The 14,611-nt window shown below is 46.7% G+C and overlaps 1 protein-coding gene across 50 annotated transcripts in view; it reads left to right on the top strand.

Annotated features, from left to right (window-relative positions):
* LOC118373116 (WD repeat-containing protein 7) overlaps window positions 1-14,611 on the top strand; it is a 401,772-nt gene that overhangs the window by 81,423 nt on the left and 305,738 nt on the right. For all 50 annotated transcript variants that reach the window (XR_008142316.1, XR_008142328.1, XR_008142323.1 and 47 more), the window contains 3 exons: window positions 8,098-8,331; window positions 8,896-9,189; window positions 9,322-9,518. Coding sequence is in view for 7 of the 50 variants with exons in the window: in XM_052525011.1 (XP_052380971.1) it covers window positions 8,098-8,331; window positions 8,896-9,189; window positions 9,322-9,518 (725 nt within the window). In the remaining 43 variants the exon portion in view is untranslated. The remainder of the gene's footprint in view (window positions 1-8,097; window positions 8,332-8,895; window positions 9,190-9,321; window positions 9,519-14,611) is intronic.

Here is a 14,611-nt window from a genome sequence, read left to right as displayed (position 1 = left end):
CTCCTCCCCTCCGCCCGGTCACGCCGCTCTCCTCTCCTCCCCTCCGGCCGGTCACACCGCTCTCCTCTCCTTCCCTCCGCTCGGTCACACCCCTCTCCTCTCCTCTCCTCCCCTCCCCTCCGCTCGGTCACACCCCTCTCCTCTCCTCCCCTCCGCTCGGTCACATTTTCTATTCATGGCTTGTCACTGGGCTGGCCAGTCAGTCGGTTACAAGGCTAGCTATCTATAGGTTTTAAAGCAGCCAATGTATTCATCAACTGAGAACTTAGAATGGGTTAGTTGGCAAATATGAGTGATAGTTATGACATATTTTAGCTCGATTGCAGTCTCTTGGCCTGTAGCACGTATCCATATGTTCCTGTGTGTACGCATATGTTAAAACGACCAATGTGATTTCTATATTTCATTATGGGGGTTGGGGTCAAATCGCCGGTCAATTCTATCCATTTTTCAACAATTAAACTGAAATTCCAATTCCAATGTTTCTCTTTGAAAATTATATACTATGATAATGCACTATACCAGTCTTCCTCTCTATTTTTTGACTGCTCTCTTTATCCAGGGCTCCAGCCAGCCAGTCAGGTGTGTGTGGGTTGCTATGCAGACTCTCCAGTCCACTGGCTCTATATGTAGTCCGGGGGGAGAGTTTAATAGAAGTGATATGAAATGCTCCCTGCTCCTTCCCTGGCATTTCAGGTGCACTGGCGCTGTTCTTCTGTGATTGAATTATCTGCTGTTATTCTGGTGACTGTCCTAGATCCACTCTGCTCTCCTGTGTGTCTGTCCTCTCCTAGCTCCACTCTGTTCTCCTGTGTGTCTGTCCTCTCCTAGCTCCACTCTGCTCTCCTGTGTGTCTGTCCTCTCCTAGCTCCACTCTGTTCTCCTGTGTGTCTGTCCTCTCCTAGCTCCACTCTGTTCTCCTGTGTGTCTGTCCTCTCCTAGCTCCACTCTGCTCTCCTGTGTGTCTGTCCTCTCCTAGCTCCACTCTGTTCTCCTGTGTGTCTGTCCTCTCCTAGATACTCTGCTCCTGTGTGTCTGTCCTCTGCTAGCTCCACTCTGTTCTCCTGTGTGTCTGTCCTCTCCTAGCTCCACTCTGCTCTCCTGTGTCTGTCCTCTCCTAGCTCCACTCTGCTCTCCTGTGTGTCTGTCTCTCCTAGCTCCACTCTGCTCTCCTGTGTGTCTGTCCTCTCCTAGCTCCACTCTGCTCTCCTGTGTGTCTGTCCTCTCCTAGCTCCACTCTGTTCTCCTGTGTGTCTGTCCTCTCCTAGCTCCACTCTGTTCTCCTGTGTGTCTGTCCTCTCCTAGCTCCACTCTTTGAAAATGTTCTCCTGTGTGTCTGTCCTCTCCTAGCTCCACTCTGTTCTCCTGTGTGTCTGTCCTCTCCTAGCTCCACTCTGTTCTCCTGTGTGTCTGTCCTCTCCTAGATCCACTCTGTTCTCCTGTGTGTCTGTCCTCTCCTAGATCCACTCTGCTCTCCTGTGTGTCTGTCCTCTCCTAGCTCCACTCTGCTCTCCTGTGTGTCTGTCCTCTCCTAGCTCCACTCTGCTCTCCTGTGTGTCTGTCCTCTCCTAGCTCCACTCTGCTCTCCTGTGTGTCTGTCCTCTCCTAGCTCCACTCTGCTCTCCTGTGTGTCTGTCCTCTCCTAGCTCCACTCTGCTCTCCTGTGTGTCTGTCCTCTCCTAGCTCCACTCTGCTCTCCTGTGTGTCTGTCCTCTCCTAGCTCCACTCTGCTCTCCTGTGTGTCTGTCCTCTCCTAGCTCCACTCTGCTCTCATGTGTGTCTGTCCTCTCCTAGCTCCACTCTGCTCTCCTGTGTGTCTGTCCTCTCCTAGCTCCACTCTGCTCTCCTGTGTGTCTGTCCTCTCCTAGCTCCACTCTGTTCTCCTGTGTGTCTGTCCTCTCCTAGCTCCACTCTGTTCTCCTGTGTGTCTGTCCTCTCCTAGCTCCACTCTGTTCTCCTGTGTGTCTGTCCTCTCCTAGATCCACTCTGTTCTCCTGTGTGTCTGTCCTCTCCTAGCTCCACTCTGTTCTCCTGTGTGTCTGTCCTCTCCTAGCTCCACTCTGCTCTCCTGTGTGTCTGTCCTCTCCTAGCTCCACTCTGTTCTCCTGTGTGTCTGTCCTCTCCTAGCTCCACTCTGCTCTCCTGTGTGTCTGTCCTCTCCTAGCTCCACTCTGCTCTCCTGTGTGTCTGTCCTCTCCTAGCTCCACTCTGCTCTCCTGTGTGTCTGTCCTCTCCTAGCTCCACTCTGCTCTCCTGTGTGTCTGTCCTCTCCTAGCTCCACTCTGCTCTCCTGTGTGTCTGTCCTCTCCAGCTCCACTCTGTTCTCCTGTGTGTCTGTCCTCTCCTAGCTCCACTCTGCTCTCCTGTGTGTCTGTCCTCTCTAGCTCCACTCTGTTCTCTCCTGTGTGTCTGTCCTCTCCTAGCTCCACTCTGCTCTCCTGTGTGTCTGTCCCTCCTAGCTCCACTCTGTTCTCCTGTGTGTCTGTCCTCTCCTAGCTCCACTCTGCTCACATGTGTGTCTGTCCTCCTAGCTCCACTCTGCTCTCCTGTGTGTGTCTGTCCCTAGCCCCTCTGCTCTCTGTGTGTCCCTCTCCTAGCTCCACTCTGCTCCCTGTGTGTCTGTCCTCTCCTAGCTCCACTCTGCTCTCCTGTGTGTCTGTCCTCTCCTAGCTCCACCTGCTCTCCTGTGTGTCTGCTCCAGCTCCACCCTCTCCTGTGTGTCTGTCCTCTCCTAGCTCCACTCTGCTCTCCTGTGTGTCTGTCCTCTCCTAGCTCCACTCTGCTCTCCTGTTTGCGTGTCCCCTCCACTCCACAATCGCTCCAATGTGATTTGGGAATTAGCCCTGGTTCCCTTGTGGTCTCAGATGTTAGAGATGCACCTGATTCCACACAGCGAGCTACCATCAGATCTGCTACCATCTACTACCTCTCTCCAGTCCAACCCCGTTGCCCTCTCCAGCCAACCCATTTCCCCACTCCAGTCCGACGCCCTTCCCCGCTCCAGTCCGACCCCCTTCCCCGCTCCAGTCCAACCCCCTTCCCCGCTCCAGCCCAACCCCCTTCCCCGCTCCAGCCCAACCCCCTTCCCCTCTCCAGCCCAACCCCCTTCCCCTCTCCAGCCCAACCCCCTTCCCCTCGTCAGACCGTCAGTAAAGACATTGGCGAAGATGGCTGTCATAAGAGCATGTTTTTTTTCTATGTACTAGAGCAGCGTGCGTGTGTGGCGGGGCGAGAGAAATAAATGAACGCCTGCAGCTATGATAGAAGGAATGGATGGAGGAGAGGGGGCTGTTTTCTTCTCATCTTCTAGAGTCCATCTGCAGCCTAGTTGTGTCCTGAGAGGGAGGGAGGGAGGGGGCTGGAGGAAGAGGGAGGGAGGGGGCTGGAGGGAGAGGGGGAGGGAGGTGGACAGGGGAAGATGGTGCTGGGGGAGGGTCCCTTTTGTCTTGTGGTTTTGGCAGTCGTTATCCTGTGGAGGGCAGCCTTCCTCCATCATAACACCACCACTGGCTGGAAGAAATCTGTCATCATCAGTGAGAGGTTGAAAGAGCTAATTCATTAAGCCACACTGATCAGAACCCATCACTACTTCTGCTGCAGGACACATTGAATTCTGAACATAGCTTCATGTCTAAGGATATTTGTGCAATGTCTCTGCTGTTTGTGTGTGTGTGTGTGTATGTGTATGTGTCACAGGTGCAGGTGCAATGGCTCACCATCAGTCAGGACACTAGAAAGGCTAATTACTGAACAGGGAAGCCGTGAACTGGGCTGGGGCTTCTCTCTCTCTCTCTCTCTCTCACACACACACACACACACACACACACACAAACTGGCATCTCATGGCTCGTTACGGAGTGTGACTCGGAGCCTGGAGAAGTAGACATCTGTCGAACAACTGAGCCGACGGTCGGTCTGTGGCTTTGACTCGCTGTTCCCTCATCAAACAGACAAAACTGATGGCTCCAATCCCAGACCCACCAAGCTGATGGCTCCAATCCCAGACCCACCAAGCTGATGGCTCCAATCCCAGACCCACCAAGCTGATGGCTCCAATCCCAAACCCACCAAGCTGATGGCTCCAATCCCAGACCCACCAAGCTGATGGCTCCAATCCCAGACCCACCAAGCTGATGGCTCCAATCCCAGACCCACCAAGCTGATGGCTCCAATCCCAGACCCACCAAGCTGATGGCTCCAATCCCAGACCCACCAAGCTGATGGCTCCAATCCCAGACCCACCAAGCTGATGGCTCCAATCCCAGACCCACCAAGCTGATGGCTCCAATCCCAGACCCACCAAGGAGCTTGGACTGTACCTATCCTCACGCCGCTGCGCTTCTCTCTGCTGGTGTGTGTGTGTGTGTGTGTGTGTGTGTGTGTGTTAGGAGTGTCTTCTCTCTAATAAATGTCTGTCAGACAGGGTCCTGGTTCTAACTTTCAATAATGACTTATAACACACACCACGCCATGTTGACTTCTTTTTAAAATCCAACTCTATTACTATAATTATAGATTTAGCTACTCATTCAAAAATAGTTCAGGAGTACTGGTCATGCAACATGTATATCACAATCATACTATGTGCTATTGTTCAAGTCCCATAACAAACCACTGTGTAATTGTTTGTTCAAGTCCCATAACAAACCACTGTGTAATTGTTTGTTCAAGTCCCATAACAAACCACTGTGTAATTTTTGTTCAAGTCCCATAACAAACCACTGTGTAATTGTTTGTTCAAGTCCCATAACAAACCACTGTGTAATTGTTTGTTCAAGTCCCATAACAAACCACTGTGTAATTGTTTGTTCAAGTCCCATAACAAACCACTGTCCCTTTTGGTATATTGTGCGTTCTGGTTTTGTCATTTTTTCACTGAGATGCTGGTGTAAAGTAGTTGGTTTTGTGTCCTCTCATGTCATGAAGCCGATAGAGGAGGTTCAGCCTGTTAGGCCTCCCTCCATCCCTCATCCTTTCTCCTCTATGCCTGACCTTGTTCTGCTCTGTGATCACTGAGACACACACAGCAGTGCCCATTGAAGCTGTTTAACTGCCATTGAGCACAGTGACAATGCTGACCCTCAGTGTGCTAATTGTTAGAGATAGACCTTACTCTATTGTCTGAGCCCTCCCTCCCTCCCCCCTCCCAGACAGAGCAGATGCAGGATGGGGTCAGGGGGCTTGGGGACCTAACAGCAGCTTCTCTCTGTCTTTCTCGCTCTTCTCTCTCCTTATCCTCTTGTTCTTTCTCTCTCTCCTTATCCTCTCATTCTTTCTCTCCTTCTCCTTCTCTCGTTCTTTTTCTCCCTCTCCTTCTCTCGTTCTTTTTCTCCCTCTCCTTCTCTCGTTCTTTCTCCCTCTCCTTCTCTCGTTCTTTCTCCCTCTCCTTCTCTCGTTCTTTCTCCCTCTCCTTCTCTCGTTCTTTCTCCCTCTCCTTCTCTCGTTCTTTCTCCCTCTCCTTCTCTCGTTCTTTCTCTCTCTCCTTCTCTCGTTCTTTCTCTCTCTCTCCTTCTCTCGTTCTTTCTCTCTCTCTCCTTCTCTCGTTCTTTCTCTCTCTCTCCTTCTCTCTCTCTCGTTCTTTCTCTCTCGTTCCTTCTCTCGTTCTTTCTCTCTCCTCTTGGAAGAAAGTAAACTAATGTTGTGACGTCCTAGTCCAGTCATTATAGACCTGGTTTGTTTCTATGTGAACATCCTTTCCTGTGCAAAAAATGTAGTGCCTTTCAAGTTGAATAGGGATTAGCATGTTTGTAAATGAGACTTGCTGTGGTTAGGAAACAGAATCAGATTCTGTAGAAAAAAATATGGGGGACATCGGAGGTGAAATATACCATGTTAACACACAGTGACTAAACCTGTATCTAAATCTTTGCTCCTGAATCCAGACACAGTGAAATGGAAGGGTAACATGGTGATAGATGGACACCTGTTCAGAGTGGACATATACAGTGAACTCCTAAAAGTATTGGGACACAGTGAAATGGAAGGGTAACATGGTGATAGATGGACACCTGTTCAGAGTGGACATATACAGTGAACTCCTAAAAGTATTGGGACACAGTGAAATGGAAGGGTAACATGGTGATAGATGGACACCTGTTCAGAGTTGACATATACAGTGAGCTCCTAAAAGTATTGGGACACAGTGACACATTGTTTTGCTGTTGTTTTGGCTCTGTACTTCCAGCGCTTTGGGTTTGACATTATATGATGACTATGAGGTTAAAGTGCAGACTGTCAGCTTTAATTTGAGGGTATTTTCATCCAAATCGGATGGACCGTTTATAAATTACACCACTTGTTGTACATAGTCCCACCATTTTAGGAGACAAATTCACTTATGTGTATTCAATTAGTAGAAAGTGAAGTGTTTGGTTCTATATTCATAGAACGCAATTATTACATCAAGTTTGTGACTCTACACATTTGTTTTGGTTGTGTTTCAGATGATTTTGTGCCCAATTGAAATTAATGGTAAATAATGTAGTGTGTCATTTGAGTCACTTTTATTGTAAATGAGAATAGACCATGTTTCTACAAACTTCTACATTAATGTGGATGCTACCATGGTTACGGATAATCCTGAATGAATCGTGAATAATGATGAGTGAGAAAGTAACAGACGCACGAATATCACATAACCACCAAGACATGCTAACGTCTCACCATTATAATAAGAGGTTAGCCTTTTATATCATATCCACCAAGGCATGCTAACGTCACACCATTATAATAAGAGGTTAATATTTTATAATAATGACCTCCTCTTATTATAATGGTGAGACGTTAGCATGTCTTGGTGGATATGATATAAAAGGCTAACCTCTTATTATAATGGTGAGACGTTAGCATGTCTTGGTGGGTATGATATAAAAGGCTAACCTCCTCTTATTATAATGGTGAGACGTTAGCATGTCTTGGTGGGTATGATATAAAAGGCTAACCTCCTCTTATTATAATGGTGAGACGTTAGCATGTCTTGGTGGATATGATATAAAAGGCGAACCTCTTATTATAATGGTGAGACGTTAGCATGTCTTGGTGGATATGATATAAAAGGCGAACCTCTTATTATAATGGTGAGACGTTAGCATGTCTTGGTGGATATGATATAAAAGGTGAACCTCTTATTATAATGGTGAGACGTTAGCATGTCTTGGTGGATATGATATAAAAGGCGAACCTCTTATTATAATGGTGAGACGTTAGCATGTCTTGGTGGATATGATATAAAAGGCGAACCTCTTATTATAATGGTGAGACGTTAGAATGTCTTGGTGGGTATGATATAAAAGGCGAACCTCTTATTATAATGGTGAGACGTTAGCATGTCTTGGTGGATATGATATAAAAGGCGAACCTCTTATTATAATGGTGAGACGTTAGCATGTCTTGGTGGATATGATATAAAAGGCGAACCTCTTATTATAATGGTGAGACGTTAGCATGTCTTGGTGGATATGATATGAACCTCTTATTATAATGGTGAGACGTTAGCATGTCTTGGTGGATATGATATAAAAGGCGAACCTCTTATTATAATGGTGAGACGTTAGCATGTCTTGGTGGGTATGATATAAAAAGGCGAACCTCTTATTATAATGGTGAGACGTTAGCATGTCTTGGTGGATATGATATAAAGGCGAACCTCTTATTATAATGGTGAGACGTTAGCATGTCTTGGTGGATATGATATAAAAGGCGAACCTCTTATTATAATGGTGAGACGTTAGCATGTCTTGGTGGATATGATATAAAAGGCGAACCTCTTATTATAATGGTGAGACGTTAGCATGTCTTGGTGGATATGATATAAAAGGCTAACCTCTTATTATAATGGTGAGACGTTAGCATGTCTTGGTGGGTATGATATAAAAGGCTAACCTCTTATTATAATGGTGAGACGTTAGCATGTCTTGGTGGGTATGATATAAAAGGCTAACCTCTTATTATAATGGTGAGACGTTAGCATGTCTTTGGTGGTTATGTGATATTTGTGCGTCTAACTTTCTCACTCATCATTACACTCATCATTACACTCTTTCTCACTCATCATTATTCACGATTCATTCAGGATTCTCCGTCTTTGTTGTTTCCCAGGGCAACCTGCAGAAGTACTCCAACAACAGTCTGGTGGTGCAGGCCATGAAGACCAATCTGACAGACCCTGACATGCATGTCCTGTTCTTTGACGTGGAGTCGGTGATCATCCAGCTGCTGACGGAGGAGGCCCAGCGGCCCAACCCCACCCTGGTCTCCCCGGAGACCCTCCAGAAGGCCCAGGGAGCAGCTGACAAAGGAGGGTCCTTCCTCGCCAACAAGATCTTCAAACAGGTAAAGGAGGGATGGCTAGTTCGTCCTGCTGGGTTGGGACCAGGATGGCTACCTGTATAGTGCACTTTTGGCTCTGGCTAAATGGGGATGAGGGCGCTGTGCTGGCTCTGGCCAAATGGGGATGAGGGCGCCATGCTGGCTCTGGCCAAATGGGGACGAGGGCGCCATGCTGGCTCTGGCCAAATGGGGACGAGGGCGCCATGCTGGCTCTGGCCAAATGGGGACGAGGGCGCCATGCTGGCTCTGGCCAAATGGGGACGAGGGCGCCATGCTGGCTCTGGCCAAATGGGGACGAGGGCGCCATGCTGGCTCTGACCAAATGGGGACGAGGGCGCCAATAGGGTGCATTCTTATTACAGATTTTTTTTCACATTATTCACAACAAAAGTAATTGTTGGACTTATACAATTACCTTATGTACCGTGTACCTTTTCATGATAATCTGACTGTATAACATTTCCTTGGACAATATTCCAATTGAAATAGTTCTCATAAGAAGCAACAATAATGATTATTTCTGTTGTTTTTATTACTGACTGGCGGCCATTTTGTCATGTCCAACAGGTGAAGGAGACTATGAAGGAGACCATTAAGGAGCACCTCCTGGATGAAGACGAGGAGGAAGAGGAGGAGATGAGGAGACGCGAGGAGAAGTCTAAGTCTCTGTCGCTGTTGGAGTATAACCTGACTATGGACACGGCCAAACTGTTCATGTCCTGTCTCCACGCCTGGGGCCTCAACGGACCACTGGACGAGGTGTGTCTGAGCAGACTGGGCATGCTCAAACCCCACTGCCCCATCTCCTTCGGTCTCATATCCCGCGGAGGTCATATGTCTCTCATGCTGCCCACCTTCAAGGTAAGATTTACATTGTTACAATTTATGGATTTTCTGTATATTTGTTTGTTTGTTTGTTTGTGTGTGTGTGTGTGTGTGTGTGTGTGTGTGTGTGTTTTTAGACTCAATATGTAACTCCTCTGTACTAATTAGGAGTCCCTGCTGCGTCAGATGGCCCTGTCCACGGGCAGGAAGTTGTCCCTGTCAGAGATGGTGGGTAAAGGGACATACGGAGTGTCCCGGGCCGTGACTACCCAGCACCTGCTCTCTGTCATCTCATTGGCTAACACCCTGATGGGCATGACCAATGCCACCTTCGTGGGAGAACATATGAAGAAGGCACCCGTCAGGTACGCGGCGTTGTCACACGGGCGCTGAGACCTGGCTCGTGTGATTTTTAATTAAAGGGGCTATCAGCAGTAGAAACGATAACAAAGCAGCCTCCCATTCCCCTTGTTTTGGTAAACAGCTGAGGAATGAGGCCAGAGAAGCGTATCCACTCTATCAAATTCATAGACTGAGCTGTGGAGGCAAGGACTGACCAGCCATGATGTCACAATGATAGTTTGAACCATGTTCTGAGGCTATATTGTTTTTAAAACATTTTTATTTGACCTTTTATTTAAACTAGGCAAGTCAGTTAAGAACAAATTCTTATTTTCAATGACTGCCTAGGAACAGTGGGTTTAACTGCCTTGTGCTTCTACACCTGCATTGCTTGCTGTTTGGGGTTTTAGGCTGGGTTTCTGTACAGCACTTTGAGATATCAGCTGATGTACGAAGGGCTATATAAATACATTTGATTTGATTCAGGGGCAGAACGACAGATTTGTACCATGTCAGCTCGGGGGATTTTAACTTGCAACCTTCCGGTTACTAGTCCAACGCTCTAACCACTAGTCTACCCTGCCGCCCCAGTTTAAGATTTTCTTTGTTTTACTGACTGGAGTGAAAACACGTTTATATTTGGGTTCTGGTGGACTGTGACAGTTGAACAGAGCTCATGAGGGATGCAATATTCTTAAAGAATCAATGGGTACATATGATTAATTTAGAAGTCCAAATATACATGTAGCAATGGCTGATTGACCCTTCTTTAAAATATGTGCTTACACACTCTTGCTTACACACACACACACACACACACACACACACACACACACACACACACACACACACACACACACACACACACACACACACACACACACACACACACACAGAGACAGAAACAAATAAAAAAGTATACTATGTAACACATTAGATTCCACCAACAAGACAATACCAAACCCAACACATTAGAACCCTGCTCGACGTGTGTATGTATGTAGTTAGAACCCTGCTCGACGTGTGTATGTATGTAGTTAGAACCCTGCTCGACGTGTGTGTATGTATGTAGGTAGAACCCTGCTCGACGTGTGTGTATGTAGGTAGAACCCTGCTCGACGTGTGTGTGTATGTATGTAGGTAGAACCCTGCTCTGTGTGTGTATGTATGTAGAACCCTGCTCGACGTGTGTGTGTATGTATGTAGGTAGAACCCTGCTCTGTGTGTGTATGTATGTAGGTAGAACCCTGCTCCGTGTGTGTATGTATGTAGGTAGAACCCTGCTCGACGTGTGTGTGTATGTATGTATGTAGAACCCTGCTCTGTGTGTGTGTGTATGTATGTATGTATGTATGTATGTAGGTAGAACCCTGCTCGACGTGTGTGTGTGTGTGTATGTAGGTAGAACCCTGCTCTGTGTGTGTATGTATGTAGGTAGAACCCTGCTCCGTGTGTGTATGTATGTAGGTAGAACCCTGCTCGACGTGTGTGTGTGTGTATGTAGGTAGAACCCTGCTCGACGTGTGTGTGTGTGTATGTAGGTAGAACCCTGCTCTGTGTGTATGTATGTAGAACCCTGTTCGATGTGTGTGTATGTATGTAGGTAGAACCCTGCTCTGTGTGTGTATGTATGTAGAACCCTGCTCGATGTGTGTGTATGTATGTAGGTAGAACCCTGCTCTGTGTGTGTATGTATGTAGAACCCTGCTCGATGTGTGTGTATGTATGTAGGTAGAACCCTGCTCTGTGTGTGTATGTATGTAGAACCCTGCTCGACGTGTGTGTATGTATTGTCGTGTCTTTGGCTATGCCGGATTAAGTGATATGACATGCTATTCTATAAAATCATTTCTCCATAATTAATATTACCTGATTGAGCTAATCATGTAAATGTAATTAACTAGAGAGTCGGGGCACCCCAAAATAATATTTATAGAGATGTTATCTTCCGGATAAACTCTTAAAGACCTAGTAATATTTTACATCAATAGCAGTCAATATTAATCGTCCTCTTAATTCAGTCTCATCTGAAAGTTGTAAATTCTTGGTTGTCTGCACAAACCCTGCCTAACAAGTTGAATCAGCAATACAGAATTGGGTTTAATTATGTATTTACTAAATACCCGACTAATCACACAGAATTACACATACATAATTAAATCATAACTTGATTACAAATGACGTCATAAGGAAAACGTCCCTAGCGGGCAGAACAGATGCGACAGCTTGTTACTCAAAGGAAAAGGGGCTGGGTTAGAGTGAAAGAGCGGAAAGACTGAGGGACACAGGGAGAAGCTGTGCTATCGTAAATACAGTATCTGATGCATTCTAAATTTACCGCCCATTTGGAAAAGGAAAATGCAATAAATATTTACTCTGAACTGCGCTTCAGACGGTTGGTGGTTGATGAAAGACCGTGTTGCCAAACCGAGTCCTTTGTCCTTTGAAGAATGTTTCTGATGGTCAATTGGATACATTGTGGTAACGTCGTTGTGTGGTAGATGGGATACTCTGTCTGTTCCTTCCTAACCCACGTTTGCAGCTGTTGTTGCTAACTCAACGTCTAGGAGGTATCACTTCTGTATTGAATAAGAGTTCAACGTTCATACCATTCGCAATCAAAGCTCACGCTGATGTTGGCTTCGTTCTGTAGTTATTATCTGAACCATTCTGACATCGGACCGTCGTCCTCAGAACAGAAGGTTATATTGTCGTCTAGGCTTTATATAGGAAGGGAGAGGAGGGCGTGTTTGAAAAGTTTTATAGCCCGTGTCTCTTCACAGGGGCGTGCCACTGATTGAGCATAGCCCTAATTTATGAAAACCCAAATCTGACATTTTAGAAGCTAAAATCACATTTCATCCCATCACAAATAATTTCATTTTCAAACATTTAAATTGAACAACAATTCCATGTGAGTCTGATAACTCTGATGTGTAGACTTTCCACTGTAGAGTTAGGATGACAACCGAACTGACATCATATTCATTACGTACCACCGCATATGTTAAATTGGTCGGATTACCAGAACATTTCCCCCCCACCTTCTGATGTTCCCAGAGTCTCTGTTAACCAAGGGGTTTTCAAATGTCACATCAGTAGGGTAGAGGGAGGAAGAAGGGGGGGAGGAGGTATTTATAACTGTCATAAACCTACCCCCAGGCCAACGTCATGACAGTATGTATGTAGGTAGAACCCTGCTCGGCGTGTGTGTGTGTGCGTGTGTGTGTGCGTGTGTGTGTGCGTGCGTGCGTGTGTGTGCGTGTGTGTGCGTGTGCGTGCGTGCGTGCGTGCGTGCGTGCGTGCGTGCGTGCGTAATGTATGTCTAACATTAAGAAGGGTGCTGTGTAGCTTTGAATGGTGGGTAGATCCTCAATCTGTTGTACCCCCATGTCCTCTGTGGGCCCCTGGTGAGGCGTTGCTGAAATTGGGGAGGATTGCCTGGTTTGTATTGAGCTGTTGTTCAGTCTTAGTTTGCTATTTGTACAGTGAACCCGCGAGCAGAGACCGGAGCAGAGGTGGTCTGATTGTTGGAGCTTCCTTCTCTTGGTCTCGTAGGGAAGCTGAATGATTTAACAACATGCTGTTGCTGAATGCCATAAAGATGATGACAATTTTATGAAGTCTGTCGACGGCCGGCCCATAAAACGGGGGGCTGGCGAACAGATAGACATGGTTCATAGTTAACGAGGGAGTACAGATGGACGGACAGACATGGTTCATAGTTAACGAGGGAGTACAGATGGACGGACAGACATGGTTCATAGTTAACGAGGGAGTACAGATGGACGGACAGACATGGTTCATAGTTAACGAGGGAGTACAGATGGACGGACAGACAGACATGGTTCATAGTTAACGAGGGAGTACAGATGGACGGACAGACAGACATGGTTCATAGTTAACGAGGGAGTACAGATGGACGGACAGACAGACATGGTTCATAGTTAACGAGGGAGTACAGATGGACGGACAGACATGGTTCATAGTTAACGAGGGAGTACAGATGAATGGACAGACAGACATGGTTCAGAGTTAACGAGGGAGTACAGATGAATGGACAGACATGGTTCATAGTTAACGAGGGAGTACAGATGGACGGACAGACAGACATGGTTCATAGTTAACGAGGGAGTACCGATGGACGGACAGACATGGTTCATAGTTAACGAGGGAGTACAGATGGACGGACAGACATGATTCATAGTTAACGAGGGAGTACAGATGGACGATCAGACAGACATGGTTCATAGTTAACGAGGGAGTACAGATGGACAGACAGACAGACATGGTTCATAGTTAACGAGGGAGTACAGATGGACGGACAGACATGGTTCATAGTTAACGAGGGAGTACAGATGAATGGACAGACATGGTTCATAGTTAACGAGGGAGTACAGATGAATGGACAGACATGGTTCATAGTTAACGAGGGACTACAGATGGACGGACAGACATGGTTCATAGTTAACGAGGGAGTACAGATGGACAGACAGACATACATGGTTCATAGTTAACGAGGGAGTACAGATGGACAGACAGACAGACATGGTTCATAGTTAACGAGGGACTACAGATGGACGGACCGACATGGTTCATAGTTAACGAGGGACTACAGATGAATGGACAGACATGGTTCATAGTTAACGAGGGACTACAGATGGACGGACAGACATGGTTCATAGTTAACGAGGGAGTACAGATGAATGGACAGACATGGTTCATAGTTAACGAGGGACTACAGATGAATGGACAGACATGGTTCATAGTTAACGAGGGAGTACAGATGGACGGACAGACATGGTTCATAGTTAACGAGGGAGTACAGATGGACAGACAGACAGACATGGTTCATAGTTAACGAGGGAGTACAGATGGACGGACCGACATGGTTCATAGTTAATGAGGGAGTACAGATGAATGGACAGACAGACATGGTTCATAGTTAACGAGGGAGTACAGATGAATGGACAGACATGGTTCATAGTTAACGAGGGAGTACAGATGAATGGACAGACATGGTTCATAGTTAACGAGGGAGTACAGATGTACGGACAGACATGGTTCATAGTTAACGAGGGAGTACAGATGGACAGACAGACATGGTTCATAGTTA

Source organism: Oncorhynchus keta, chromosome 9 (assembly GCF_023373465.1).
Source record: "Oncorhynchus keta strain PuntledgeMale-10-30-2019 chromosome 9, Oket_V2, whole genome shotgun sequence".
In the NCBI taxonomy this organism is placed as follows: Eukaryota; Metazoa; Chordata; class Actinopteri; order Salmoniformes; family Salmonidae; genus Oncorhynchus; species Oncorhynchus keta.
This window is presented reverse-complemented; position numbering and strand designations above follow the sequence as displayed.